Source organism: Elgaria multicarinata, chromosome 6 (assembly GCF_023053635.1).
Source record: "Elgaria multicarinata webbii isolate HBS135686 ecotype San Diego chromosome 6, rElgMul1.1.pri, whole genome shotgun sequence".
Lineage (NCBI taxonomy): Eukaryota > Metazoa > Chordata > Lepidosauria > Squamata > Anguidae > Elgaria > Elgaria multicarinata.
Window position 1 is genome coordinate 84765110 of NC_086176.1, and position 27640 is coordinate 84792749.

The window sequence follows — 27640 nt, forward strand, 5'->3', positions numbered from 1 at the left end:
CTTATAAAACTAAAACCACGAATCGGAAGAAGTCCCTAGGATGGGGATTGATGATATCTAACAAATGCAGGTATACTAACCTAAACCCCGTCATCCTTTAGTTTTGAGGACCATTCTTCCTGGCTCCTCTTGGAACTTCCTTCTAGAAAAGCCTATATAAGAAGAATGCTAATCTTTTCTTTCTTAAATAATGCTTCTTTTTCAGCCTTCCTTTTTTCTGTTGCCTTTATTCCCAACACCTAGTGACTTCACCAAGTTCAGGATGGGGCTACATTTGCTCACACCCTTGGTATATCTCTTTTAATTCTTGCCTCCTCCTTGCTGCATCATTCTAGTCCAACTTTTATGTGTTAAGCTCCTGCAGGCATGAATCCTTCTTCGTTTTAGTTCTAAAAAGTGCCCTGGTCACCAATTAGGCTGTCTAAGTAGATTTGAGCTGCTTTGACGCTCTTCTAATAACAACTTTGATTAGTCCCTTGTGTAATCTTAATAAATTCCCCAAACTCTTAACAGTTATTAATTTCAAATGGCAGGAAGGCATGAATAAAGATGTAAATTTGTTCAGCTGTTGTCCAGATGGTTTCACTACACACATTTTCAAATGGTATTAATATAGTTTTTTCAAGCAATACTGAAATGAAAAGAGGGATTCTTCGAGTGTTCTCTGTATTCGCAAGTTTTATTTCAGATTCCCAAAAGCATTTGAGTATTTGATGGTAAGTAAAATGATCTTGAAAGGCTGAAACACATGATCTCCATATTTTAGATATAAAAACAACAACATTATGTATGCTTATTTTGGGGAAATGGAACCAGTCTTTACTAAAATAAGTTAGTTTGTTTATTGATGTGGCATTTTTATGTGGCATTTAATCCTGACATGAAGACAGGACATCCACAAATATGCAAAGTCTAACTGTTTCCAGAGGAAAATAGATTGAAAATTATTTCAAGAGACTAGCTGTGTTTGTCTGTCTAACAAAAAACCAACAAAGAATCCTGTGGCATCTCAAAGACCAACACATGTATTGTAGAAACAGTTTTAATATGCAACAACATGTTCCATTTGGTACTTGTTTAACTAATGTATTGTTGCCTAATACATCATTTTCTGATTTTATTTGCAGTTTATATTTGTTTAAACTAGGAATAGCTCCACAGATCCAGGATTTGCTGGGGAAAGTAGATTTTACAGGTACTTTTAATCTTTATTTTCAAGTATTTCTTGTCTCAAGGGAGCCCTATGTTACTGCAATTTCTAATGACACTATATTTATGTGACAGTTTTTCACTGCTCCCCCAACATTCTCCATATTTCCGTGCTGAAGTGGGTGTAGAATAGCTATGTAAAGAATGTTATCTATTAAAGATGATAGATAACAGAATCTTGTAGTATTCTGGGCTACAGTTGTCCCCTCCCCCAGTTGTATGTCTATGTTGTGCATGCTTTTCTCACATAATAAATCCTTTAAAAGATTTTTTTTCATGTAACTATTTCTCCTTCTTAAACCCTTTCCCCCACAATAATTAGAGGAAGAAATCAGTAACATGCGGAAAGAACTGGAGAAATATGGTATACAGATGCCATCATTTCATAAAATTGGAGGCATCCTGGCCAGTGAACTTTCAGTGGATGAAGCTGCATGTAAGTTTTCCTAATTAAAGTGTTAGGAACATTCTGACCTGTTTTCTAAAATATCGTAATAATGTGTCTGATAATATATCTGTAAATTAATACATAGTCGCATATATCTGTAAACTAATTTGATCAAGTAAAGCAATCTTTTTTTATTTTGTGATCCAAAATATCCTAAAATATCATCCTCTGAATTTTATTGTACAAAAATCTAGCTCTGTGTGTGTGTGTGTGCGCGTGCGCACGCGCATGCATGCTCACACCTCATTAATGTTGAGGTTGTGCAGTTCAAAGGACTAGCTAAAGAACCTTCAGTAGAAATTCATATTTTTAAACTTGAGGCAATTGTAGAATTCTGTTATTTGCTTAATGTAAACTACAACTCAGAGTTGACTATTGGCTTCCTGCAATGTGAACTAGCTTCCACTGGTTAATTTGGCTAATACACATTGACCCTATTCACATGACCACGGGGATTAGGGGAACTACGCTGTGGTAAGTGGTAAGAGAAGCATGACGTGTCACCATGACTGTGGATCCACACAGAGCAGCGTGGTTCCCTTACCCAATCCCGCAGTGTGGTTCCGTCGTTGTCCTCCCACTTTGATGGCTGCCTATCCCACCAACCCTCGCTGTAGGAATTAGGTCATGCTGGCCACTCCAGCTGTCACTACACAATGGCGACCATAGACTTTGGTACACTAAATCGTTCCCTGAATTTCCAGATGCTCTAAGTGGCCACTCCATGGTTGCAAATTTTTTTCCAATGGAACGCCAGGAGCTCTCCACAAACAGCATGATTTATTTATTTATTTATTTATTTATTACATTTATATACCGCCCCACAGCCGTAGCTCTCTGGGCGGTTTACAACAATTAAAAATAGTAAACATTAAAAGTATACAAAAATTAAAAAAACATAAAAACAGTATAAAAACAACAGTATCCATTTAAAACAACAATTCTGGGGTCCATTAAAAACAAACTTAACGTTGTTAAACGCTGTTGAAATGCCTGGGAGAAGAGAAAAGTCTTGACCTGGCGCCGAAAAGATAACAATGATAAACCACCCCAGGGCCCCTGATGGGTTAACGTGTCATCTGTGAGCTCTTTTCCAACCCATGACATATTGTTTACCCAAAATGAGCCACCCTGATAACCGACGGTCTACAGTGAGGGTTATTTAACCCATTGTGGATTAGGTGTCATCTCATGTGCAGTGTGGGCTAAATTGCTCACCTATGGAGTTGCTGGACAAGAGCAGTCAAAAGCTCTGCCACCACTCTGCTCCTCTTGGATGATCTATGTTTCCTCCTTTGGGGAATTGCTAACAATTCCTCCTATGTTTCCCATGGAGAGGCATAGCCTCATGGGGTGTCTTTCGAGCGCCTCCCTGTTAGCGAACCCTGGAATAGAAATCTCATCCCAGTCATGCAAACTTTCAAGAGTTTACAGCCCCCACCCCCTTTTTTGATGCAAAGTTGTGTTCGTTCACAACAGTTTTAGTTGTGGATCTGGTGCCTCCCCATATGGCTGGACCTAATAGTGTTTCCATTTCATTTTTGTCCCATTCACTATTTTGCTTAGATTTTCTCTCTCTCTCCCCCCCCCCCAATTTTTTTTGAGGCTGATTCTTCAGTATGCTCATTTTAATGTGTTAATTGTTTCATTTTGCATAGTTTTGGCAGTAGTTTTTAAGGTGTTCTGGCTATTAATAGAGTAGAAAAGTTGGCAAAATATGCATGAAGCCTTTTTCCTGCTCCTCCATGTCCCATCATCCCAAAATCCTTAAGTCCTGTAACTCCTAGTATTCTGCAGCCAGCAGTGCAAGCTGAGAAATGCAGGGAGCTGTAAGAGTTTTTTCTCTCTAAACATGCATAGGATTGTGCCCTAAACAACCCTTGCCATCTGTCAGGTGATCACATTGTAGAAATGTTGTAGTAATGAAGAAAAACAGAATAGAGGAACCCTAAAAAGTCATTAGTAACCTTTCCATTGGGAGAGAAGCAATGCTATTGAATGTAATAATAGAATTATATTTGTAAGCTCAGGATTTATTGGTGTGGACAAAAAAGTGGGCACACAGTTGTGATGCTGAGTTGGTGTTCATTCTATAATTTTGTTTAACATAATCTTTAGATAGCACTTTAGATTCTCCTACATTTCTGAGTAGATCTGCATTGGATTACACTGTTAGGCCACAATCCCAAGCAAAGTAAGTACCACTGAAAACAAGGATGCATCCAAATAAGGATTACTGGGATTTTATTACACCTTTCTACTTGCTGCCCATTTTGTACAAAGTTGTACTGCTGTTAACAGTTGTACATAGATCAAACAGTTAAAACTCTAAAAGCAAAGGTACTTATGTTGGCCATATGAAAAATTCCAAAATCCATTAGTGGAATATCTTCACTCAAACGTCACCAAAAATGTGCAAGCTTTTGAGATCAGGAATGATGTTACAAAAAGCGTATTTAGAGCGGGAAAGTGCAGGGGGAAGCAAGCTTGATGTTGAACTCATGATGTCTGCCTTGTCAGAGTCTTAAGCTATAATGCTGCAGGAGGGTTTGCATACATCCAAACTGGGCTCTACCAGGTAATGTGATGATCTCAAGTTTCACCTAGAGCTGCCCCTAGGACCCTGGGAACAAGGAACAATGATTGATCCCTATTTTTGGAAATGTAAAATCCAGCTGTTATTCAGAACTGTCTCCATCCTGGGGAAGGCACACAAGTTCCTTGGGAAGTAGAAAACAGAAGTAGAGAGAAATTAGGCAGTCAAAGCTAGCAATAATTTTAGATGCTGTACTAGATACGAAAAAAAGAGAAGCCAAATTACCTAGTAGATGGAAAGGATGAACATTCAGAGAATAAAGTCCCAACTTCAGCTGGTATAAAATCTTCTTCCTCCAGTGTAAGAGTCCTGCCATGCAAAACATCTACATTTGGTATTCTCCAAGTTTGTGAATGTTATTGGTAGTTTTAACTATACAGTGACCATTAATTTTATTTGCTTGGGGAACAAAAATTCTGGGAAATTTATTCTAAATTAAAATTAATTCTAGCAAGCATCTCCTATTTTTAAATACTAGGTTCTTATTCTTTTCAGTGCATGCTGCAGTAATTGCAATTAATGAAGCTATTGAAAAGGGACTTGCAGATCAAACTATCAAAACATTGAAAAATCCCAATGCCATGTTAGTCAATGTGGATGATGATCATGCCCATGCGTATCAAAAGGAACTTTCAGAAGCTAAAAAGAGAAAAGAAGAGAATGCAAGACTGAAGGTACACAAATGGATTATTCTTTGTAACTAACTATAGATATGAATTTGATTACAGATACAATATTTACTCTTAAAAATAAGACAAAGGCCTAATCTACATCTGCTATTTATCACGGGAGAATATCGAGGTCATCCCTACAGGGTCACATGACACAGAGCTGATCATGGGGTGAACCAGGGACAACCACTGTGTTCTCCCGGGATATCGTGCACTGCAGTTATCACAATTTTTTCCCATCTCTTGGAGCAATCCGAGGTCCACAGGCAGTGTGCCCCCCCTCCTGAAGTCGTCACTGTTCCCCGCGAGTAGCAGGGCTCAGAGAACAAGCGAGGGGGAGCCCATGTAAGGGGGATCATATTTTTGCCATCTCCTGGCATCTTCCAGTGCCGAGGTGTTTTTGTTTTTGTTTTTAAAGAAATCGAACCTTTGCGCAGGATCGCTGTTCCGCAATCATTTCCACTTCTAAAAATAAAAACTTTGCCCCAAAGCGGCCCTCTTTACTTCCGGGAAAACTTACTGGCATCTGGCTCTTGAGGGACAATCCTGGAAGTACAATACTTCCCGATCATCCTTCCCCCCCCTCTCAAAAGGACTCTAGATGTAGATGAGGCAAGAGATTCATATTTGTCTGAGCATTACTATACAGATGCAGCCAAATACACAAAATGGCAAGGTTCAGACAACATGATAACCCACACTGAAGGGTTGAGTGTGGGTTGTCATTGAACTCTGGGTTTTGTTTAAGCATTGGTAATAATGTTGTCTGAACTCATCCACACTAACAAACCATGCTTTGTTAACTACAAACAACGCACAATTCACAATCCAACAATAAACCATGGGTTCTTTTCTTTGGTTATCTGTGGTTAGCTAACCATGATGTGTTAGCACTGCTGGGTTCAGACAACACAATAATCCCCATTTCAACAACAACAACCCATGGTTCAGCCACAAACCACACTCAGTCCATACACAACCTTTGAGTGTTAGCGTGTTGTCTGATCCCAGTCACTGGCAGATACCTTGAGTTTTTATGTGTTTTAATTCAGTTTTATGTATTTTATGGTATTTGTATTTAATGTTGTTTTCCTCCTCAATCCAGAGGGAGAAGCGGGTAAGTAATAAATACATCATCATCATCATCATCATTATCATCACCATGTTTGTTCTCTGTTCGTGACTTTCTTGGAAATGAATTATTATTTGTTTGAACACTCCACTATTAACAAACAAACAAAATCAACCTGTTCTAGTTCCATAGCAAATGCATATATGTAGAATGCCAAATATTGAACTTGAGCTACCACAGAATAATCAAAATGCTGGTTTGCATTTATATTACAGTGCTAAATCTCTAGGCTAGAAAAACTTTGCAGTGCCAAAGTGATTATTACTAGCAAAGCGTTTGCTAATGAAAATCTCCTCTTGAATTCATGCAAATAATTTAATTGCAACAATCCTGTCAGCATTCCCCAATAAGCAAATGTTCAATAAACACTGTAAGAAGATAAATTATTGAACTGTTGAAGTCTTAGCCAGAGCATCAGCAGAGTTGAAATGCATACTAATTTGACATGGATAGCTTTGGCAATTCCTGGTTTTGGCAAGGAGATTGGAGTCTTCCCAGTTTACTTTCCATGAGAAAGACACAATTGTGCCATTTCTAGGGTGGTGTATTATGCCCCCTCACCCATTGTTCAACCCACATATGATTATTCCTCACCTATTTCTCTGAGAAGTTCCCTGGTACAACATACTGAGTGATTACTATTATAAATATATTACGTGGTAGGTAAGCTTACCAAAGCATGCAAATCCCTTCCTTTAAAAAAAAAAGGAAATGCTAGTTTGTGTTCTGTGAGTGCGAGTGCTGTTTTTAACAGGGATTTTTTTTTAAAAAAAAGGGCAACAAAAATAATTAAACTGCTTTTTACCAGTGTAACTTTGGGAATGTTCACATAACATAGTCATCCACATTCAGTGGGTTGTTTTGAACCATGGGTTGTTTGTTGAACCATGGGTTATCGAGTTGTCTGAACACTACATGCTTTCTGCATGATAGTTTATCATGTTTTCTGAATGCAGCTAGGGTGGCTTGTTAACCATCCTGAACAACCTAACAATAAACCATTGGTTCTCAAGGTGGCTTATTTGAGAAAATAAATCACACTGCATAGTTAACAGGCCACACTAGCTGCATCCAGACAACATGCTAGTATGAGGAATAGGTCTCCACCCCCCAACAACTTGCTTTCCTTACTGAAATTTCTGTTTGTGCATGTGTGCCCACAAACATCACTCCACCTTGAAATCAGCAGTGTGACCCTGGAAAGAAAGTCTTTTGTTCAATGATAAGTGTTGTTGTTTTCAGAATGGCTCAATTTTGGAGGAGGAAAGAGATGTGTATGAAGAGTTGCTGACACAAGCTGAAATCCAGGGAAACCTCAATAAGGTCAACAGTGAGTAATCTTCAGTTCTTGTGAAGCCAAAGTTTCCTGAAACTTGAGAGTTTTATATTCAGCATTAAGTATCAGTATATTCGGTTATATGTACTTCCACGGTTCTCTAATTTTTAAAAGAGGCATATTTTAGTGCTTCAGCAGTTATCTGGAATTCTCTGGTAGATGTCTTACTGCTGTATTTCTAAACTTGGGTGAGGATGTTCTTCTTCTTAGACATATGCATTCTTGATAACAGCAGACCCATTAATTGATTCAGATCTACTTTACCTGTTCTTTCCCCTCTTCTGCTGGCTGCAAAATACTGTAAATTTTGACCCCTCTTACATGTTGCATTTCAGTCTCAGGCTTTTAGACTCAGTTCTGATGTGTCTTTGCATGCTTATCCAGAAGAATTTGGTGAACGCTTTCTTGAAAATTTGTGTGTGAAATGGATACAAGAAAGAAAAAGGTGCATTCAGGATATTTTGCTCTCTGTAAGCATTGTTTTCCTTTCAGTTCACATAGCTTTAGCCCAAGTGAACAAGGCTATTGACATGCAAGATGAAGTGGCACTGATGGCAGGCTTGAACAACCCTGCCCTGAGCCTGCTTGAAGTTCTGCCGCAAAATTCCTCATGGTACCTAGCACAGTTATTTGACTCTAGAGGGCAGAGAACGCAGGTAACTGAACATAACATGCTAGCGTGACACCTTAGTTTGCCTAATTTCTTTAATTTTAAGGTATGAATTCAACATGATCTGTGCCCCCTTATGAATAGTGTAGAGAGTCTTGCAAAACATTTTTATTTATTTTATGGCAATGCACAATTTTAGATTGATTAATTAGTAGACATCATATAAGCAATTGCTGAAACCATGCACAAGCAGAATAGAAAAAATATATTAAATCCTAGTCTGAAAAGTTAAATCTTTGGAAGCCCAGCTGCCTGTCCAAATAAATGTTTGTGCACTTTTGCATAATGAAGGTGTGTTTACTTGTTAAAAGTGCAAACACTTTTTAAAATAGGAAATAGCATATTTTTATGGTGACCTTGAAGCTGGTTTTCAGCCAGCAGTTCCAAGTGTGCCATAGTACAGATTACTCATTTGCCCCTTAAATAAATATATTTATATAATGAAATGTCTCTTTTCCTAATCTGTTAGTTAGCAGGGCTTCCAATTTTGCTCGACAAATGTGAGATACAGAATGAAGTTAGTGTTGCCAATGAGGAAGCAGGCTCTCACAAATTTAGTGAGTAAATTGTTAATTTTCATTTGTATCTTCACCACATGGTTAACTTTAAGGCTGAGCAGTTATAACCATTCCTAGAATCATGTTTTATTTTAAGTTATGTGCATGGTGCTTTATTTTGTCACTTTTGTTTTGGTGTCACCATTGCAAAGTCACTAACCAGTTTAATGTTTCCTTTTCTAAGATTGAATTCTTAATCAGATTCAGTCAGTGTGTTAAATACACTATATAGTCTTCAAAATGGAATTCAATAAAACCTGGCTGACTTATTTTGTATATATCAAACCAACTTTGCACTCCAGTAAAGCAACAAATAGAATTTTGAAATGTTACATCCTCCTAGTATGGATAAAAACATTATTAAATAGCTAATACGCACAATTTGTGTTTTAAGTCATTGTTTCAAACAAAAAGAGCTATATTTAAGGGGGTTCTAAATTTGCAGCTGCATTTCTCAGTTGCCTTTCTTTGATTCCTGAAATGTTAGTGCTTGTCTTCTGAAACATTAAGCTTGAAACACACTTTCACTTCATGCTTTCTGTGGCTTGGCTTAATGGCAATTTATCCTCTGTATCATTTCACTTCAATTTATCAGCCTAACAGCTCTTTGCGTGCTTCATTTATCCAGAAAATACAGCATGGGGACAGTGTATATTTTGATTATGTTGTGTGCATACATACCCCCTCTGTTTTCAGTTTCTTCCAACTTAGCCAATTTTGAAAAGTATATTATTCACTGTTTGAAGTAATTTTTGAAAGTATTGACTATAAAGGAAGCCACTCAATTAAGTGTTGCTGTTGTTCAATCTAAACATATAGTATCAAAATCAAGTGGCCCTGATCCAGAGGGTACTTGTGGAGCCTCAACACAAGTAAAGGGTTCCCGTTTATTTCAGCGTCTGGTACAGGTCTGTATATGCATTGGAGCAGTTTTGTAATATCACTGACTTCCAGTCTGAGGGTTCTTTCTGCCAGAGAATCATAAGAATTGTTTTTTCACTTGGGGAGGAGAAGCAAAGGAAAATTTCCAGCCCTTACATTGAACGTGGCTTTGAAAACATGCAGAAGCTCCAGTGTTCAAATGAAGGGACGTCCATGTCCTATCTCTGGTCCTAACTACCTACTCATGCATTCCTACAGCCCCTGAGAAGTTTTCTTTAACAATGGCATCATTAGGGATATCAGCTGGTTAGTATTAAATGGAGCAAATGTAACAAGGACTTGTGATGTTTTCCCTCTTGCCCGTAGAACTTATTGCAGTTGACAATATCAATACTGCAATTCGGAACTGTGACCCGAATAAGACCATTGCTGCTCTAATGAAACCTGAGGCTCAGCTGCCTGTTGTTTACCCTTCTGCTGCTTCTGTCTATCAGACTGAACTCTTCAATCTTCAGCAGCAGAATGCTGTGGTAAGATGGAAACCAGTTGAATGTATTCACAGCATAATTAAAGAATAGCTATGCATTACCATTTGAAGTTACCTGAGAGTCCACCTGTTCTAAATTGCTGCTACTTGTATTGCATAAATATTTCCTGATGACTTCAGGCAAGTTTTACACATACATTTTCTGCAGAGACTTTTAACCACAAACATTAGGAATTACTAATTCTTTGTGATTAACATGTATATAGATGTGCCTTCCCCATTATGGAAGTGAGATACATACACACACACACAGTGAAGAATGAAGATGATTAATAGCTGAAATCCATTATTATAACTCCCCTATCACAGGGGTCACCAGACACCATTTATAAAAACATAGATATGTCTAATATTTACAGTTAGCAGTATGTTTTTGGATTTGTTATGTTTTTCTTTAGTTGTATATAATCTTAACTTCAGAGTTCTTTTTTGGCGGGATAGGCTTTATTTCACAATGTTTATCTTATTTTCATGGTTCTATATGGCTAACTTGACTAGTGCCTGCACTTTCATGGAAATGGGAGGAGAGGGAGGTAAATGGTCCTGTCCTCCGATTCAGCAGGAAAAAATCTTCCTATACCACAGGTGGGCATGTAGCCCATGGAGATCCTCCCTGCAGCCTGCTTAGTTCCGAGCTGCCAATGTTCCCCCCTGCTGCCAAGTTTTGCTGCCAGTTTTACAAAAATAGGAAAATGTTCCTCCACCACCAGTAGCTTATCAGACTGCCTGCTGCTATTTTTACCCCCTCCCCCAAAACCCACATCTTTCCCTGCGTCTGATAGCTTATCAGATTCGCTTCTGATTTTGTCACTAGGAAGAACACACAAATTTCCCTGGCACTGATACTTTATCAGGGCTGCTGCTTCCATGTCTGATTTCCCTCCCCTCTTTGGGTGTCTTCTAACAGATGCTCTGGCAACCTCACTCAGAGGGCTCTGTGGTCAGGTGTCTCAGTTGTTTCTGCTACATGGAGTGGCTGGGAGAGAGTAGAGCATTTTCAAAGTCATCCTTACTCCAAAGGGCTAATTTGCCTGACAAAATTAGGGGGAAGAGGAAGGGATGAAACAAATAGGGCAATATGTTATAAAGAAAGAATATTGCCTACCAAAACATTGAATTAGTCAATTCCTTATTGAACTAAATAAATAACATTCTTCCTTATCAATATGGAAGTGTATGAGATATCATGACAATGACCTGCTTTGCATGTAACAACAAACCATGGTTTAATTAACCATAATTTCTGGAATTGTGGGTTGTCATCATGTGTAAACCCTGCACTACAGGTTAACTGAGAACCTGTTCAGACGACATGCTAAGCCATGGTGGTTAAGCATTTTGAGCTAAACATTATGGCTTAACGTGTCATTTGAACCATTCCTAACCATAGTGGCAACATAACCATGGTTTAATCATGCTCACTAACCATTTGCTGCAACAGGGTTAGCAGTCTAACCATGGCTTAACGTGTTGTCTGAACAGGCCCTATGGGTTGTTCATAGAATTCTGGGTTGTTCGTGGTTTGCAAGCCATAGATAAACTATAGTGCAGGGGTCACATGTAATGACAACCTATGATTCAACAACAACCCATACTTACCTCATACTCAATCCATACTCTTGGTTGTTATGTGTGAACCAGGTCATCCTAAGTACAGTAACAAACCATGGTTTAAACACTAACCATGGGTTAGTGTTGTATGAACCAGGCCAATATGTGTGAGTTAATTATCCTTCCATCATCAGCTACCTAAGGGTTTTATCTCATATTAGTCTAACTTAACTTCCATTCATTTCTAGGTGTGTACTCTGAGTAGGACTAACATCTGACATAACCAGATGAACTGACTTTTTAACTTTTGAGAGTCTTAATTTTTAAAGTTAAACTGCAGGTCCTTTTTCACATGTTGACTTAGTTTCCATGCTGATCAGAATACGATCAGAGAACGAGTATAGTATAATGATTAGAGATCCAGTTTCTAGTCCTGACTCAGCCATGAAGCTCACTGGGTGACTTTGGGGCAGTCACTAACTCTTAGCCTAACCTACCTCACAGTGTTGTTGTTAAAATGAAATGGAGAGGAGGAGGACCATGTAAGCTACCTTGGGTTCCTTGCAAGAGGGGAAAAAGGCAGGATACTATAATTAACAACAAGAACAATAGTAACAACAACAATAACAACATATTCCCACAGAATTACTTGGCTCATGATGAACTGTCTATTGCTGTTGAAATGCTATCAGCAGTGGTGCTACTAAACCAGGCTTTGGAAAGCAAGAATGTAGTGGCAACAAAAACTCATCTCAGCAACCCATCTATTGGCTTTAATAACCTGGAAGAAGAGAACTTGCAACGGTAACAGCTTCTGTTCTAGATGCATTTTTATGAAACAGGGAGGGCCACCTACATGTTACAGAATACTTACTGTGTAGGAAATTACAGAATCCTAGATGCATGTGAACTGCTGCTTGCACACACGGGGTATGCATGTTTAAGTATTTTCACCTGCTTATATTGGGTGTGTCCAACTACATATTAAGCTATAGCAGTCTCCTTTTAACAAATATAGTTCATGGTCTATAAGTTTTTTTGTAATGCATATAGTGATAGATTTATACTTATTTCCCTACAGTTATGCTGACACTCTGATGTCTATTAAGTTAGAAGCTTCATCTCAAGGACAAGAATATTTAAGCTGGAATGATATCCAGAACTGCATCGACATGGTTAACACACAAATTCAAGAAGAAAATGATAGTAAGTATTCTGCTGTTCTGTCTAAGGCTTGGTTTGCAAACATAGGGCACAATCCTATGCATGTTTAGACAGAAAATGCTGGCTGGCGAATGTTAGGAGTTATAATACTGTTTTTCTGTCTAAACATGCATAGAGTTGTGCCAATACAGTGGAGTACTAATGAATGTCTATTTATTCATTTGTAATATTCCATTCATTTAAAAACATTCCAGGTTGCTTAGATTCTAAATTCAAAGAGGTGAATGTTAAAGGTCTTACAATGTAGTGGCTGCAGAGTAACGTATATTACCCACTGAAATGGGGAGGATCCATCTCTGCCCCCTCCCCACAGCCTGGAAAGAGCAGAGAGGTTTCATGGGGTTAGAGGGAGTGCAGCATAGATTCCATATACTGTTGTCCAAAACAGGATTATTGGGAGACTTGGAGTGCTTCCAGTGGGTATCAGCAGGTCTTTCTCTGTTAAATCAGCCATAGCCAGTCTAAACTGTGTTTCTATAAAGGACTCGAACATCTGTGCTGACCAGTGACAGCATGAACTATGCTAGCATTAAAGACCTCTGTGCAGGCTCAGCATGGCTCATCTGTTGCCAAGGCATTGTTAAGGAGCAAATTGCAAAACTCAGATGGATTACAGGATGTCCCACAAATATCCGGTGATGCAATCCCAGAGCAGGGGGATCTAATTGGTATTTCTTCCATTGTGTTTCACCCATATCTACCCATATTCCTACCTGATAGTACTTTGGGGTTAGTACAGTTGCTTCTTTCAGCAGTTCATTCTGAAATACAATGAGATTTTTATTTGATGGAAAATTCTATTTAATAATTAAAAGCCAGATGATAACATAGAACTCTTATTTAGCCAGAAACCTTGGATATTGATACCTCAGTCAGGTCTGGCCCAATAGGTTTTTTGGGCTGAAGGGAAGGACAAAATGCCTCCCCCTCCAGGTTTCATGTACAAGAGCTGACCAGATTGGCGGTTCAAACTTACTTCAACACTGGCTGCCTTTACTTTACCAGAACGCAGCAGGCTAATTTAGGGGGTGCAGGGCAGGCTGTGGGATGCATCTACTGCTCTGTCCTCCAATACCTCTCCAGATGTGCTGCCTCAGGCAACCACCTCATCCTGCCTAATGGCAGGGGCAGCCCTTGACCTTAATTGCAAAATGTGCACACCTTGCGGCCCATTGACTATGAACTTAATTCTTTCTTGCTTAGGGATTGTAGCAATTGGTCGTATTAATGAAGCCATTGTTCAAGGAGATCCTGCAAAAACAGTAGAAGCACTGTTACTCCCTACAGCGAAACTGCACGGTGTAAAGGAAGCAAACGCATGGCACTACCAAGAGGTTCTGAAGAATGCAAAAGCACTCAAATGCCAGGTAGAGTTTTATCTAATACCATTTTTATGCTATGCAGAATCTTAAATGTCAAAGCCTCTTGTAATTCCAATGAGTGCTATAGGTACATAGGAAGCTGCCTTATACTGATCCATCTAGCCCGGTATTGTTGCCACTGACTGGCAGCAGTTCTCCAGGGGTTCAGACAGGATTCTTCCCCGGCCCTAACTGGAGAAGCCAGGGATTGAATGTGAGATCTTCTTCATGCAAAGCAGGTGCTTTGCAACTGAACTACCGCCCCTTTTGCTTACCATTACTAATATAGTCAATCTTATGAATGAAATCATTTCCCCATACTGGACATTGACTTACGATGACCCTATTCATATGTCATAATGACCCATGGATTGTTTGTTGTTGTGCTTCTCCTTCTACAATCCAGAGTGTCGGTTTTGGATGTCACAGAGCATAATCCAGGAATGGGGCATTCCTGAGTTATTTATCAAAGTAGAAACAATGTGGAAGTGATAAGCAGTCAGCTGATTAGATGCACACTTGAGGTCCTGACTGCCCATGAGTAATCATTACGTGTCCTCTTAATTTTTTTTTCTGCCATAGATATTTCAAATAATCATAGTTACATTAGTTTATGGCTTGCTTCTTCTTTTTCTGGGACTGGGCAGATAGGTTTTCCATACCTCAAACTATCAAATTGAAATATTGCACTTTTTCTGAGAAACGTCTAGTTGGGCAACATCCATAAATGTTTTAAAAAGCAGGTAACTTATGTATATTGGACCAACCTTTCTTAGAACCCATAGGCCTCTCCACACACCAACATTTTCCCTCTATGAATAAAAAAGATGAATTTTTCGTGTAGAGGTGTGCATGAATTTCATTCTTTTCTCTACATGGAGAGTCCTCTCTGTGTATGAGAAGCAGCACATATGAATTGTACCTATCTCTGTTGACTTCCCTAATTATTAGACTTTATGTCTTCAAAGTTTATTCTCTTGTTAACTATACTGTTTTTTGTTAACTATATTTTATTAAGTACAATATATGAATATATACAAAGCCTTCAGTCTTTGTATATAATTAAAGCCATTGTACTTGATAAAGTATGCATTTGTTATTTAGATGTATACCAAATCCTTGAAATACATTATCAGTGTGGTTTGCCATAAATGACTAAAAGCACCATAAAGTAACAAATGCATTTAAAATGAGCTTTAAAAAAATCCAAATGGAATTTAACAACATGTTAAAAAGCAAAAACGCCTGGCAAACTAAGGGTGCAATCCTATGTACGTTTAGACAGAATAAAGTCCTTCAACTCCCAGCAAGCCTCAGCTAGCCATGCTGGGAGTTGTAAGTTTTTTCTGACTAAACATGCATATGATTGTGTCCTAAAAAGCTCTTCATCTGGTATTAGAAAGATACCTGAAGAGGCATTGGGAGAGCATTCAAAAACTGGGATGCAACCACTGAAAGGCCTTCTCCCTACTTCAACTGCAATGATGGAGAACCCAGAGATTTAACTCCAATTAAAAAAACAAAACAAAAAAATCCTCAAAGCTAAAGTATTTATACATGACAAATAATATAGTTACCCTTTTGTTCCTATGTTGGAAAGTGCTTTCAGAACTTAAAATGTGTTTGTGATGCTTGAATGGTATAATAACATTGTTCCCCACCCAACCTGCCAGGGATATTTGTCTAGGAATTTCAACTTCTGTCTACAGGACAGCTTTTATGGATAGAACAAGCGTCAGTTTAGTTTAAAGCTCTAAACGCTTAATAGTTTTGCATACCAATCTATATGGTAAAGGGACAACCAAGAGCATCTGTAGTGGGTCTGAGGGAGACACAGTTCTACACAATTCTGGAAGAAAGAGGTTTGTGGTTATCCTCTACTGCAGTATTATGATGGAACTGCATGATTTTTATATCAATTATTGTTTTGGATTATACTAAGTTGCCCATGTAGCCCAGCAGTTACTATCCCATACAATACCTACAAAAGTTCAAGTTCAGCAATTCACAGGGTAATAGCAATCACAGTTGAATATGTCTAAATGACGATATATTTTGAGGTTAAAAAATATTAATGGGGATTCTGCCTCTGCTGGTTCCATTGTGTGCAGGCATACTATCCAGAGCATGCTACCCATTCTGTCTGTGTTCTTTTCTTAGCCTTTTTAATTTTAAAAAGAAACATGTCAGGATGGTCAATAAATTAAATAATTTTCGTTAATTAATCTGTCTAACAGGTTAATTATTAATTAGCTATATTTGAATAATCTTGCATAATTCCAAAACTCCATATGTCTTTCTGAGATATTGAGTGAACTATAAAATCATTTACAAGGTAAACTGTCATTCATAGCTAGAGGGAAAGCCCATATTTAATATTTTCTTTTTCATTCACTCTTACAGTGATGTAGTAAAGCCAAAGTCGGCTAAAAAACATATCCATCCATTAACCTTTGCCCTCACCAATATGAGTTAAAGTTTTCAGCCTTAAAATACACAAGTACTTACATATTATTTGAGTCTTGCCATTATAAGAATAGAAAGCATAAATAGTGCATTTTATTAAGATTATGTACAACTATGTATATACAACTGTTGTCAAATATGGCAAAAGAGAAGTGTGTCATTTCACTCCTCCTGGGCTATTTTAACTGTGGTAAGTTAAACACAGGTATTATCTTTGATTTGGACATCAGGAAGTAAAGGAATGGATCAAGACAACTGTTTAGACTACTTAGACATAAAGCAATAGGGTAAAAAATATATAGACTATCTTTTGAATAATAATAGGAATTCACATGATGAGCAATCAATATGACATTGCTGGGTGTATAACAAACAGCAAAAATGCTAAGAATCAGGAGACAGACTTTGATGTACCATAGCCACTTCTGTTTGTAAGCTTTGAGTGTTCGAATAATTGAAACATAACAAAAAATAACAATACAAAGAGGAATCACGAATCCAAATACTGCCAGAGAGATGAAATAATAGTGTTGGAAGGGTGACAGTGTTTCACAGCTATTGTGTACATCGTGGCAGGTATAGATACCTAGTTGCTTTATCTTGTAGCTTTGCTTCATTATAACCAGGGGCAACATGTATAAGAAGACAATTATCCATACTATCCCACAGGCTAATGTTGCTAAGGGTCGCTTAGGCAGATTCCTGTAAGTAAATGGATGAACAATGGCTACATAACGGCTGATGCTGATGCAGGTGAGGAGTAGTGTGGAACAATACATGTTACCAAAGAAGATGGCAGTTGTGATGCGGCACATTGCTTCTCCAAATATCCAGTTGTTGTCATTGAGGTGGTATATAATTTTGAATAGCAGCATAAAACAGAAGAGAAAATCTGAGATGGCCAAGTTTGTGTAGAATATGGCAGTGCGGACTGATCTGATTCTGAAAAACAGCATCCATAGAATGATGGCATTTGATGGTACTCCTATTAAAACAACGGCAATGTATACAGCTGGTATCAGTTTCATACTCAGGGTACTGGTAAGGTACTCGATCGTGGTGTTGTCCACTTTCAGTTCTGAGACACTGGATGTCTCTAAAAAGCACTTATTTTCTTTGTTGCAATTGGTGTTTTGCCTCCCTTCTATGGCAGAAGGAGGAATCTCCTCATAATTATCTTGTGGAGTGCCACGGAAAGTCTTAGGGGACAATGTATTGTTTTGACAGGCCAGGCTGCTGTTGTCACATTTGCTGTCTGAAAGTTGAAAAGGAAAAAAATTAGTTTCAAAAACATAAATGAATACTGATTTCCTGAATATGCTATTTGTAATGGGGTTTCTCCACTGCAAATGCTGATGGGCTTGACACACATAATAAGTTGGCTCTTTTAAAGAAGCGGGGAAAGACCTTGGGGACCAACTGGGGGAGCCAAGTTCCTTTCAGCCATAAGGTATTTTTTTATTATTGGAAAAGCACTTCACCTGCAAAATTGATTTTTGTGGTCTATGTGTACTTGTTACTTTAACCTCTGTGTAATGAGTAAGCTGTAAGCACCACTGAGCTAAGTTAAGTTACTCCATCGTAAGTATGGTTAGGATTGCAGCGTTAAACAATTAGAGTTGCATTTAATACGAGGACAGGGAGGTTTCACTCTCTTTTTTTCTAGTACAGTCTTCCCAGCCTAGTACCCCCCAGATACATTGGACTACAACACAGTCATGCTGACTGGGGGATGCTGGAAGTTGTAGTCCAACACATCTGAAGAGTATCAAATTGGAGAAGGTTGCTCTAGTATTTGTGAACCTCCACATCACATCCTGCTTTATACTACATAGGCTACATCACATCTTTTTTTTAGGCAGGTAGGGTTTTTTTTGATCAAATCATGAACTAGTTGACAAGGATCTGTCTTAATCAGTAGTAATATTCCTCTGTAGTTCAATGTGCTGTACATAGTTCTTTCCCAAATTTTAGCCTCACAGCTTCCCTTTTGGCTGAAAATAAATGACCAGTCTAAGGACGCTCAGTGAGCTTCATGGCTGAGTGAGAATTTGAACCTGGGTCTCCCCACTTCTAGTCTGACACGCTAACCAGCATTGAAGCAAGTGTTTGTAGATAGCAAGAGCTATAAACAATTGTTGACAAAATAAGGACAAATTTACTCCATAAAATTTCAAACGTACATAAAGAATAATAAAATAGCAGTGTACCTGTTCCACCTAATTCTTTCTAGAGAACAAATGGAAATTTGATTTCTGTTTTAAGGGCTACAGAAACATTTTACATGGAAAAGGCTTGTTCTTGGCAGAATTTTTCACTACCTGTATATAGTCCTTTCCACACAAACACCCTGCAATACCTTCATGCTTACCTTCATGCTGACTTGTATAAACAGAACTTCTGGCTTGACTTATATTAATGCTCACACCACATTGGGAAGTGGATATATTGTGTTTATTAGCAATGTGTTATAGGAATGTTAGATGAGTATTCTCCTAGCTATTCAAATGAAAGTTTTATACAAAAAAACAAAATACTGCTGAAAAGACAATATACTTTCTAAATAAACAAGGTACTGATGACCAAAAGTTAAGTTTTTGTAACTATTTCTTGTAATAGTTAAGAGTGCCAGCCACGTGTTGCTAATGAAAGACATTACCAACTTTATCTCCTTCAAGATACTATTGCTGAAAAGGAGATCTGCCTTATTTGTGATTTTGTTTAGTTAATCATTGGTTAATCATTCTCAAAAAAAAAAAAAAGTAGAAAAGTTCCGAGACAAAACACAGAGGTCTTACCTTTCTGGCATAAACAGAAGGACAGAAAGAACAGCCCACTTGTCAATAAGAGCAGAGTTTTCATTGTGGCAATGATCAAATTTCAGGTTTTAAAAATGTGAGGTTTTGCTTGCCAAATGCTGCTTAACCACGTTTTAGTGAAGAAGAGCTTGGAGCATCAGATCTGCTTGCTGAACTCAATTGGTATGAACTAATCTGGTGTAAACTAGCTATTTTGTTCTTTTTCTCTTATGGAGAAGGGTGTGACGCATCAGAATGAATGCAGAAGTAGGCGTGACAGTTTAAGCCTCCAGCCAACACAGAGTAACTTCCTCTTTGCAAAAGTAAATTAACTCCTGAACTACCATAAGTAGAGAGATGAAGGCTGTGTTCAATCTCTAGGGAATTGTTATTATTTCGTAATGTTTGTACCCTTAATGTTATGGCTGAAATTACACAAACCTGATTTAGGCATTGCTTAATTTAGGATAAAAATCCATCTACAAATATATTTAAAAAGAAATCTTCATATAATTTAGTAACATTAAGGATACAAACATTACAAAATGTTATAACTTTAGGGGGAGGAAGTATATAGGCACAAAAAAGTTCTGTAACACCTTTTGGTAACCAGCACATTGAGGCATGGTTTTAAAGCACAAAACAAGAACTTATTCCATTATACACGCCTGATCCAAGTTTTATACTGGCACATTATTACAGTTTTGGAGTCAGCCCTACATTTTCTTCCATTTTAGTGTTTATGTATCTAATCTCATAGGCTAGCTTTTTCAATCTGGTGGCTTCCAAATGTTTTGGACTTCAACTCTCATCAGTCCCAGCCACCATAGTCAATGACTAGGAATGTAGACCAAAACAAAATCTCAACGCTCTCTTTTTTCTTCATGTAATCCCCATTGTAAGCATTTGAAAAAATTCTACTTCATGGATGCCACTAAATCAGAGGAGGAAAGAAGACACATTTGGGGCATTTCTAGGCCTAGGGATCGGAGGGGGAAGATCTTGTGATATGGTGATTTTGAGATCCTCCCCCTCAGTCTGCATGTGGTGCACAGCGTCTCAGGAAAAAGAGGTTGCGCCCACCATTTTTTAAATCGAAAATAAGCGCACAAGCGCTCGAATGCTAAAGGTAGGGGTTTTTTTGTTTTTTGTTTAAAAAGACTCCGCTCCCTCCCCTCCCCGCCTGATGGGCATGGAGCTCCTGAAGAGCTCTGTGCCCCATACCCAGTTCCCGGCTCTTCGCGTTTACTCGTGAGAAGCCAGGAAGAAACCAGGACAGTTGCCCACATGTCCCATGGTCTCAGGACGATCCCAAGACCGCAGGAAAAGTCAAGATTAAAGCCATCCCAGTTATCTTGGGGAAAGGGAGGGATCATCCCTCCCTGCCCCCAGGATCCCCTGTGCGTCATGTGGACACACAGAGACAATCCCCGGGATATCGCCCCGTCTAGACGTGCCCATGTTCTTGGAATAACCTCTGAGAGGACCGATAAATGAACATGCATGAACCAACATGGATCACTCTAGTTTCCATATTTTTGTACGGACTTTTCCAGTTTTGTTGAATGAGTTTCATTTTGTGCAGCTCAATAACATTGACATCGTGCTTGGACAGGATTGTTCAGCCACTCCTGTATTGAAACCTTGGCCCTCATGGCTTATTAAAATCGGCTGGGAGGAAACTGCTACCAGGGAGGTGATTAATACCTCTTTGCCAAAGGGAGTGGTCCTAGGCCTAAAAAATAATTTCCTAGAAGAATGCTTCCTAGTTCTGGAAGATCTTAACAACTTTAGGCCGGTGGCAAATGTTCCTTTCCTGGGCGAGATCCTCAAGTGTGTTAGGTATAAGTCTTCAACAGGGCCAGAGGAATTGGAATGTCTGTGCAAGTGGGTCTCTGTCAGCAGTTCTTACGGGAGTAGCTTGCTCACTTTTTGTCTCAGCTTTGAAGCTGCTAGTTCTTTGGTAACTTGGGAGTGTTTTGGAAAGGTGGGGCCTTCTTACTGAGACTTTGAAAACACTCTGCACATGGACTTTCTGCTATTTGGACTTTGGCTTTCCAAGGACTATGTCATGAAAAGTACTGTGAGGCTTTTCATAGACTTGAACTTCCATTTGCTGTAGATTGTGGGTTTCCTTGGTCAGCTCAGCGTGCGGCAGGCTGAGATTGACTGTAAGTTTTCTTCCCTATCAGGCTCAGGTGGCAGAGAGCTCCCCTGGAGCTAACGTACATGCAGGAGAGTTCTTGTGCCTGAGATTTTCCCTTCCCTGTGATCATGCTTACCAGGTCAGCTTAGCATTCAGAAGGCTGGGTTTGATTAGTGCATAATCTTTCTCTGCCAGACTCAGGTGGCATGGAGTTGCCTGTGCTAAAGCAGAAAGCATGGGGCTCCTGTGCCTGAGATTTTACCCTACCCGTGATCTTGTTTAGGCTTTCACCATGTTCCTTGAGTTACCCACGTTTGGCTGCGTTTGGACTAGCTCCCTAGGGATGGTTTGCTAAGCCTTTCAAGAATTCCCTTTGTGATTGCCTAAAGCTTTATGACCATTGTTCAGCTTTAAGTGTTTTTAGAGTGTGTAACCATTAAGCCTTTTACCATAAAATTTCCTCAATAAAAATAACTCTTACTGATTGGGTGTCTCGTGTCAGTTTGCCAGCATGTGTGAATGCCAGAGGGAGCAGACATGCACACAACAGAGTGGGTGGTTGCCAAACAGTTCCAGATTGAAATTGATGATCTGGATCCATTTCATTTAGGGGTCAGGGCATGTTTTGGCGTGGAAATAGTTTTGGATGCCCTGTATGGTGTCAGGAGAGCGACAAGGGAAGTGCTACCTGTCTCATTAACAGCGAGAGCTGTTCAGCAGGGAAACAGATTGCCAGTGGGAGGTGTTGGGTTCTCTTTTTTACTGGAGATATTTAAGCAGAGGCTGGATGCTGTTGCTTTACTGTGCAGAACCTGCATTGAGCAGGGGTTTGGACTAGATGATCCATGAGGTTCCTTCCATCTATAATTCTATTCTTCTCTTGGTGCCTTTCAATACCCTTGGTCAGGGTATCCTTCTGGGCTGATTGTCTCAGCTAGAAGTTGCTGGGGGAGGGGGAGGGGTACTGTATTGCACTGGCTTCCCTCTTCTTGGGTGGTTTGCTCCAGAAGGTGGGGCATGGGGGATATTGCTTGGCCCTGTGAAATCTCCTGCATGGGTTTCCACAGAGGGTGGTTTTGTCCTCCATGTTATTTAGTATCTATATGAAACCATTGCGTAGGTCATCCAGAATTTTGGAGTACATTGTCATCATTATGCTGAAGAAACACAGATGTATTTCTCCTTTTTATTTTCATCAGGTGAGACTATAGATGTGCTAGATTGGTACTGGCTTGTAACAATGGACTGGATGAGGGCTAAGATTAAATCCAGACAAGTTCAAGATGCTATTAAGTGCATGGTTCTTCTGTGCCTTCTGGTGGTGTCTCAGCTATGCCACTATCTGGACAGGGATAACCTGGTTTAGTCATATATGTTTTAGTAAACTCCAAGGGGGGTCACTACTATGTTCTCCACATGAGGCTGCCTTTGAAGATGGTTCAGAAATTGCAGCTTGTGAAAAATGGGGTGGTTAGATTGAAAATGTGGAGCAGAAGGTCTGGGCATATAACACCCACTTGCACTGGCTGCCTATACATTTCTGAGCCCAATTCAAGCTTTATAAGTGTGCACACAGTATTGCAACCTTAATCTTCCAAAACACCCTGCTTTATAAGAATTGGGTTTTGCTGCTATCCTGTCTGGTCTTACCTTCTCTTACATACAATTAACTTTCACATATTAAAAATATATTGTATATGACATGGAAATTAATATGCACTCTAATTAGAATATATTATCAGTCATGATTCAAATGTTTACAATTTCCCCCTGATTCTTCTTTTCAGGCTCTAACTTTTGCAATTGACTTATACTGATATTTGCTTAGCTTAATGAATGTCTTCTCAGATTTGCAAAAATTGCAATTTTTATTGGTTAATTGGCATGCCAAATTCTAATGAATATTAGCTTTGTTTTATGTAAATGGAAAAAATTATATAGCTTTTAAAAGAACATATTATCTAATCTTCAAAATTCAATAGGAATCCAGTTTTATTTAAATGCTTAGATGGAATAATTATGTATGTGTGCGTGCCTTTGTGTGTGTATGTTAAAGTTCATAGTGTTTCTTTGGATGATGTGGCTTCTCCTTACACATGCTTCCTTTTCACTGGATATATCTTGAACCGGATTTCTTTCAAAGTCACTGACTCATCTTCCTGTGCATGTTTTATCTAATACATTCAGTGTTTTGCTCTGGAAATAAATTCTAAACCCACATCTCTGCAGTTAGATAAAATTGTTCACATACCAACAATCTGGGGTTTATGGCGGGTTCAGATACAGTGCTAGGAATAGAAAAGTTGATGTTAACCTTCAGTTCCTTGCTTCAAGAATCAGTACAGAGACCCCATTTTGTCACTGGGAGAGGTATGGAAGGAAATTACTTAAAATAGTTCAAGGTAAGCTGAAGTGTGTGTGTGTGTCCTGGGTAAAATCCTAAAATGTAAGCGATCCTTTCCTTTATTCCCATAACTTTCAAAGTGCTAACCCTGTACCTAATCACATTCTTTTAGAATAGCTTGGTAACCGTGGATGCTTTGAATTGGCTGAACTAAGACTTGATAAAGTATTTTTAACTTTTAGTGCATATCTCTGTCTTCTCATCCAGGAATGTCATGATGATTCATCGCTCCTTTGGCTAGGTGAGATACAGAAAGGCATTGATGACGCTAACAGAAATTTGGAAGATGCGTCAAAATGTAAGCACTCATCTGAATCCTGCATTGGACTGTTTATCTTTATTTTACAATCAGTATTAGTAAATTTACTCTTGATTTCAACAAGGTCATTGAAATTCAATTTCAACTGACCATTCTGTCTTGTGTGGACAAACTTTCATGTTAGCTTGATTGAGTGAAGTGGCTTTCAAGGATGAAGCTTTCTTAACAACTGGCAACAGAGGCAAGCATATTGAATTATTGCCTAAGTTCTCCTCATGTGAATTTGTCCTTATTGACCCAAGTATTTACTCATTTCCTACCCTAGTAATACACAATTATGTGTAAATCTTCACGCTAGCAGCAATTCCTATTGATGATTCAGCAGAAGGGACTAAAGAGAAGTTAAGTGGTGCTTTAAGATCCAGAGTATATGACTGATCAATGGCAAACTGAACAAAAGCAAATGTTTCGTTGGTGGATGTCAATTTATTTTACCGCATTTTTTCCTGCTTTGGGGGTAGCGATTGTCTCCCGAAATGGCTCACATCAATAAAATAAAATAAAAAGCAAGACAGGCCCTGCCATCAAGTTTATAAGCCAAAATGACAAGACACTCAAGGGTAGGGGAGTAGAGAGGAAGGGAAAAGGGTGAAGGTCCGTTTCTCAAGGCCAGAACAAAGGGATGGGCGATAAGGAGGCATTTAAATGAATTTCAGGCCAGGCTGATCTTCCCCTGCTGATGTTCCTGCTTGACTAGCAATTGGTGGTTCTTGTTCTTTTGGACGATAGATGGGCCAGTGTGTTCTCCCCCCCGCCCTCTTCAGGTCAGCTGTAGTCGGAGCGGTGTGTTCTTTCTGGCAGGGACGGGGAAGCGAGCTCCCTACAACTACTCCTTCTCTGGTTGATGGATGTGAACCACCCAGAGAGCTTCGGCTATTAGGTGGTATAAAAATGTAATAAATACATAAATAAAATAAAATAAAATAGAATGTCCCAGATTGGTCTCCCACTTGACTTAATATTATTTCTGAAAAACAAGAGGTGCAGCCTCCTAGACCCTAGGTCCCTTGACAGAAGCCAGAGTGTGCTTCCCTTCTGCTCTCCAATTCCAAAATAACTTTATTTTTTAAGAGATCTGGGAACCACTGGACCATATTAGTGAAGCTGACATGCGTAAGAATGTCACAGACACTGATTTAAAGGGCAAATTGTTTGCTTAATTTAAAAATCTGTGCCGTATAGGACTACTCATTACATTTGGTGTTGATGCTATTGACTTCATTCAAACCACTCTTGAGTAAATTGCTGGAGGGTTGTACCTTTTATTTTTAAGTTGGGTTGTTTCGTTGTCTGAGGTCATACAGATAAAGATTTGATATGGCAGATTAAAGAGATTACACAGAGCGTAAAAGACAGGCCTCTGCATGTAATATGTTCTATGTTCCCTGTCTATAAATATTTTAATAAAGTAATGGGAGGAGCAGTCAAAAGACAGGCAAGCACCCTGATTTCTGTAATAAAACTAGATTATAATTAACTTGATTTAGACATTTTGTTCCCCGTTTCAACAACTAAGCATGAGTACTCTGAGGAGAAAAATAAGGGTGTGTCAATATTGCATATACAGCAAAGCTTGACTAACAGTTTTGAAATACCAGATTGAACCAGGTTCTTTTGTCTTCAGGATTGTTAGTAAAGATTTATTAGTTGAGGTGATGAGCTACGTTTTTTCAGAACAAAATACTGCAAAATAGTATAGGTTTGTTAAATAACTTGTAAGGGAACACTCAAGTAGATTTTTTGTGGTTTTGTGTCAAATAAAATGTAGTGCTGGTATTGTTTTAGGCCAGTCTTAAACTCTTACTCCGTTTGTACTGTAATGGCTTCTTAACTGAAGCTTAAAATAGGAATATAGACATAATGTTGGGTGACAGATCCATTTTGCTTTAACTGGATCTGCCATGATCAAGTAGATGTGGGAAGGATGGGGTCCACTTTAAGGACCAAACTGGGTGTGCAAGTGAGAGGAGCTAAACCTTTCTGCCCACACTTCAGCTCCTTCCAGTTCCTCAAGCACTTTTCCTTCAGCTAGACTCACTTCGGTATCATAACCCAGGCAGGGAGAAAAGTCCTTCTAAAGAAGAGCTGTGGGTAGGAAGATTCAGCTTCTCCTACTTAAAAGCCCCTTTCGTTAAATTGGATCCCAAAGTGGCTCTCCTTTCTACATAGTAGTAGCAGATCTCGACTCAGCCGTAGTTTGACTCCTCAGCCTCTGTGCCAGTGTTGTTTGAAGACTCTTACCAAGCTTGGTTAGCTGAACTCAGAAAATTCAGAGTTTGTGGTTTCGTGAAAAATTATACTAGTTCAGAAAATGTTCCCATTCTTAAATTCACCCCTCCCCCACAAAACATCCATACAACCCTACACAAAATGAAGAATTAGTGGGCATAAATTACTGAAGGGTATGGAGGGAATAGTGTTGCTTAATTTGTGGTACGTGATTAATTTAGACTCTACTTCCCAAACTGAAAACTCTGTTGATATGCATCTTTAATTTCTGGAAGTAAAATTCCAAAAACACATCGCACTCTAATTTCTCATGTTTGGATCCTTAATGCTGTACCAGCTGATTCTGTGTCAAGAGTTTGGCATGCCACCACGTCCTGTTCTACTTTCTAAACAATATTCTGCTCCTTTTGTCATTGAGGGCTAATGCAGGGTTTTTAAGCAAGGCCTAGAATGAGATGTAATTCAAAGGAAAAAATACAGTTGCTCTTCATGGGCAGGAATTCTTTCCACTTTGTGTATATATAGTCATGTACACACACATGCGCACTAGCCTTGGGGATGAGATTTCTTGGTTGTGACTGCAGGCATTCAAAATAACAGGCCGCTAACCCTTTGGAGCAAATAGTTAGTGAGCGTGTTTAAATCGTTGTTATGTAGCCACCATGGTTAGGAATGGTTCAAATGACATGCTAGCTCATGATTCACATGTCACGCTAAGCCATAATGGTTAGCTCAAAATGCTTAACCACTGTGGCTTAGCGTCTCGTCTGAACAGGGTCAGTGAGTACAATAAGCAAGGGTGTTTTCATCATTAGCACTACTTGATTTTTGTTTTTTGCATGGAAAAAGTTAATCTCTGACCGTGATAAGGTGCAACCATTTTAATGCATTCTAATAAGGACATTTATTTGAGGGTTATAATTAACATGTTTGCCAGTTTTACCATAACTATTCAGTATCATATATTTTATTCATTTTGGTGAATCTCATCCTTCTGTTTGGGGCTTGTTTAGTTTGCTTAGCATATTTGAAAACTGGAACCAAGCCATGTTGGTATGGAATTACCAACTCGAATAAAACCATGATAGCTGTGC

At 38.9% G+C, this 27640-nt stretch overlaps 2 protein-coding genes across 4 annotated transcripts in view; one reads left to right on the forward strand and one right to left on the reverse strand.

Annotated features, from left to right (window-relative positions):
• Nucleotides 1-27640, forward strand: part of IQGAP2 (IQ motif containing GTPase activating protein 2) — a 174620-nt gene that overhangs the window by 102598 nt on the left and 44382 nt on the right. For 2 of the 3 annotated variants that reach the window (XM_063127949.1, XM_063127951.1), the window contains exons 6-14: nucleotides 1128-1195; nucleotides 1532-1645; nucleotides 4749-4927; nucleotides 7299-7386; nucleotides 9868-10031; nucleotides 12243-12403; nucleotides 12681-12805; nucleotides 14027-14190; nucleotides 24206-24296. In XM_063127949.1, coding sequence (XP_062984019.1) covers nucleotides 1128-1195; nucleotides 1532-1645; nucleotides 4749-4927; nucleotides 7299-7386; nucleotides 9868-10031; nucleotides 12243-12403; nucleotides 12681-12805; nucleotides 14027-14190; nucleotides 24206-24296 — 1154 coding nt within the window. Of the gene's footprint in view, nucleotides 1-1127; nucleotides 1196-1531; nucleotides 1646-4748; nucleotides 4928-7298; nucleotides 7387-7884; nucleotides 8049-8531; nucleotides 8620-9867; nucleotides 10032-12242; nucleotides 12404-12680; nucleotides 12806-14026; nucleotides 14191-24205; nucleotides 24297-27640 lie in introns of all 3 variants that reach the window. The other variant, XM_063127952.1, reaches the window with a different exon arrangement.
• Nucleotides 16693-19648, reverse strand: F2RL2 (coagulation factor II thrombin receptor like 2). Its single transcript, XM_063127953.1, has 2 exons — nucleotides 19449-19648; nucleotides 16693-17905 (listed from the first exon to the last, which is right to left on the reverse strand). Exons 1-2 carry the CDS (start codon nucleotides 19510-19512, stop codon nucleotides 16827-16829), a joined length of 1143 nt encoding a protein of 380 aa, XP_062984023.1. The 5' UTR covers nucleotides 19513-19648; the 3' UTR covers nucleotides 16693-16826.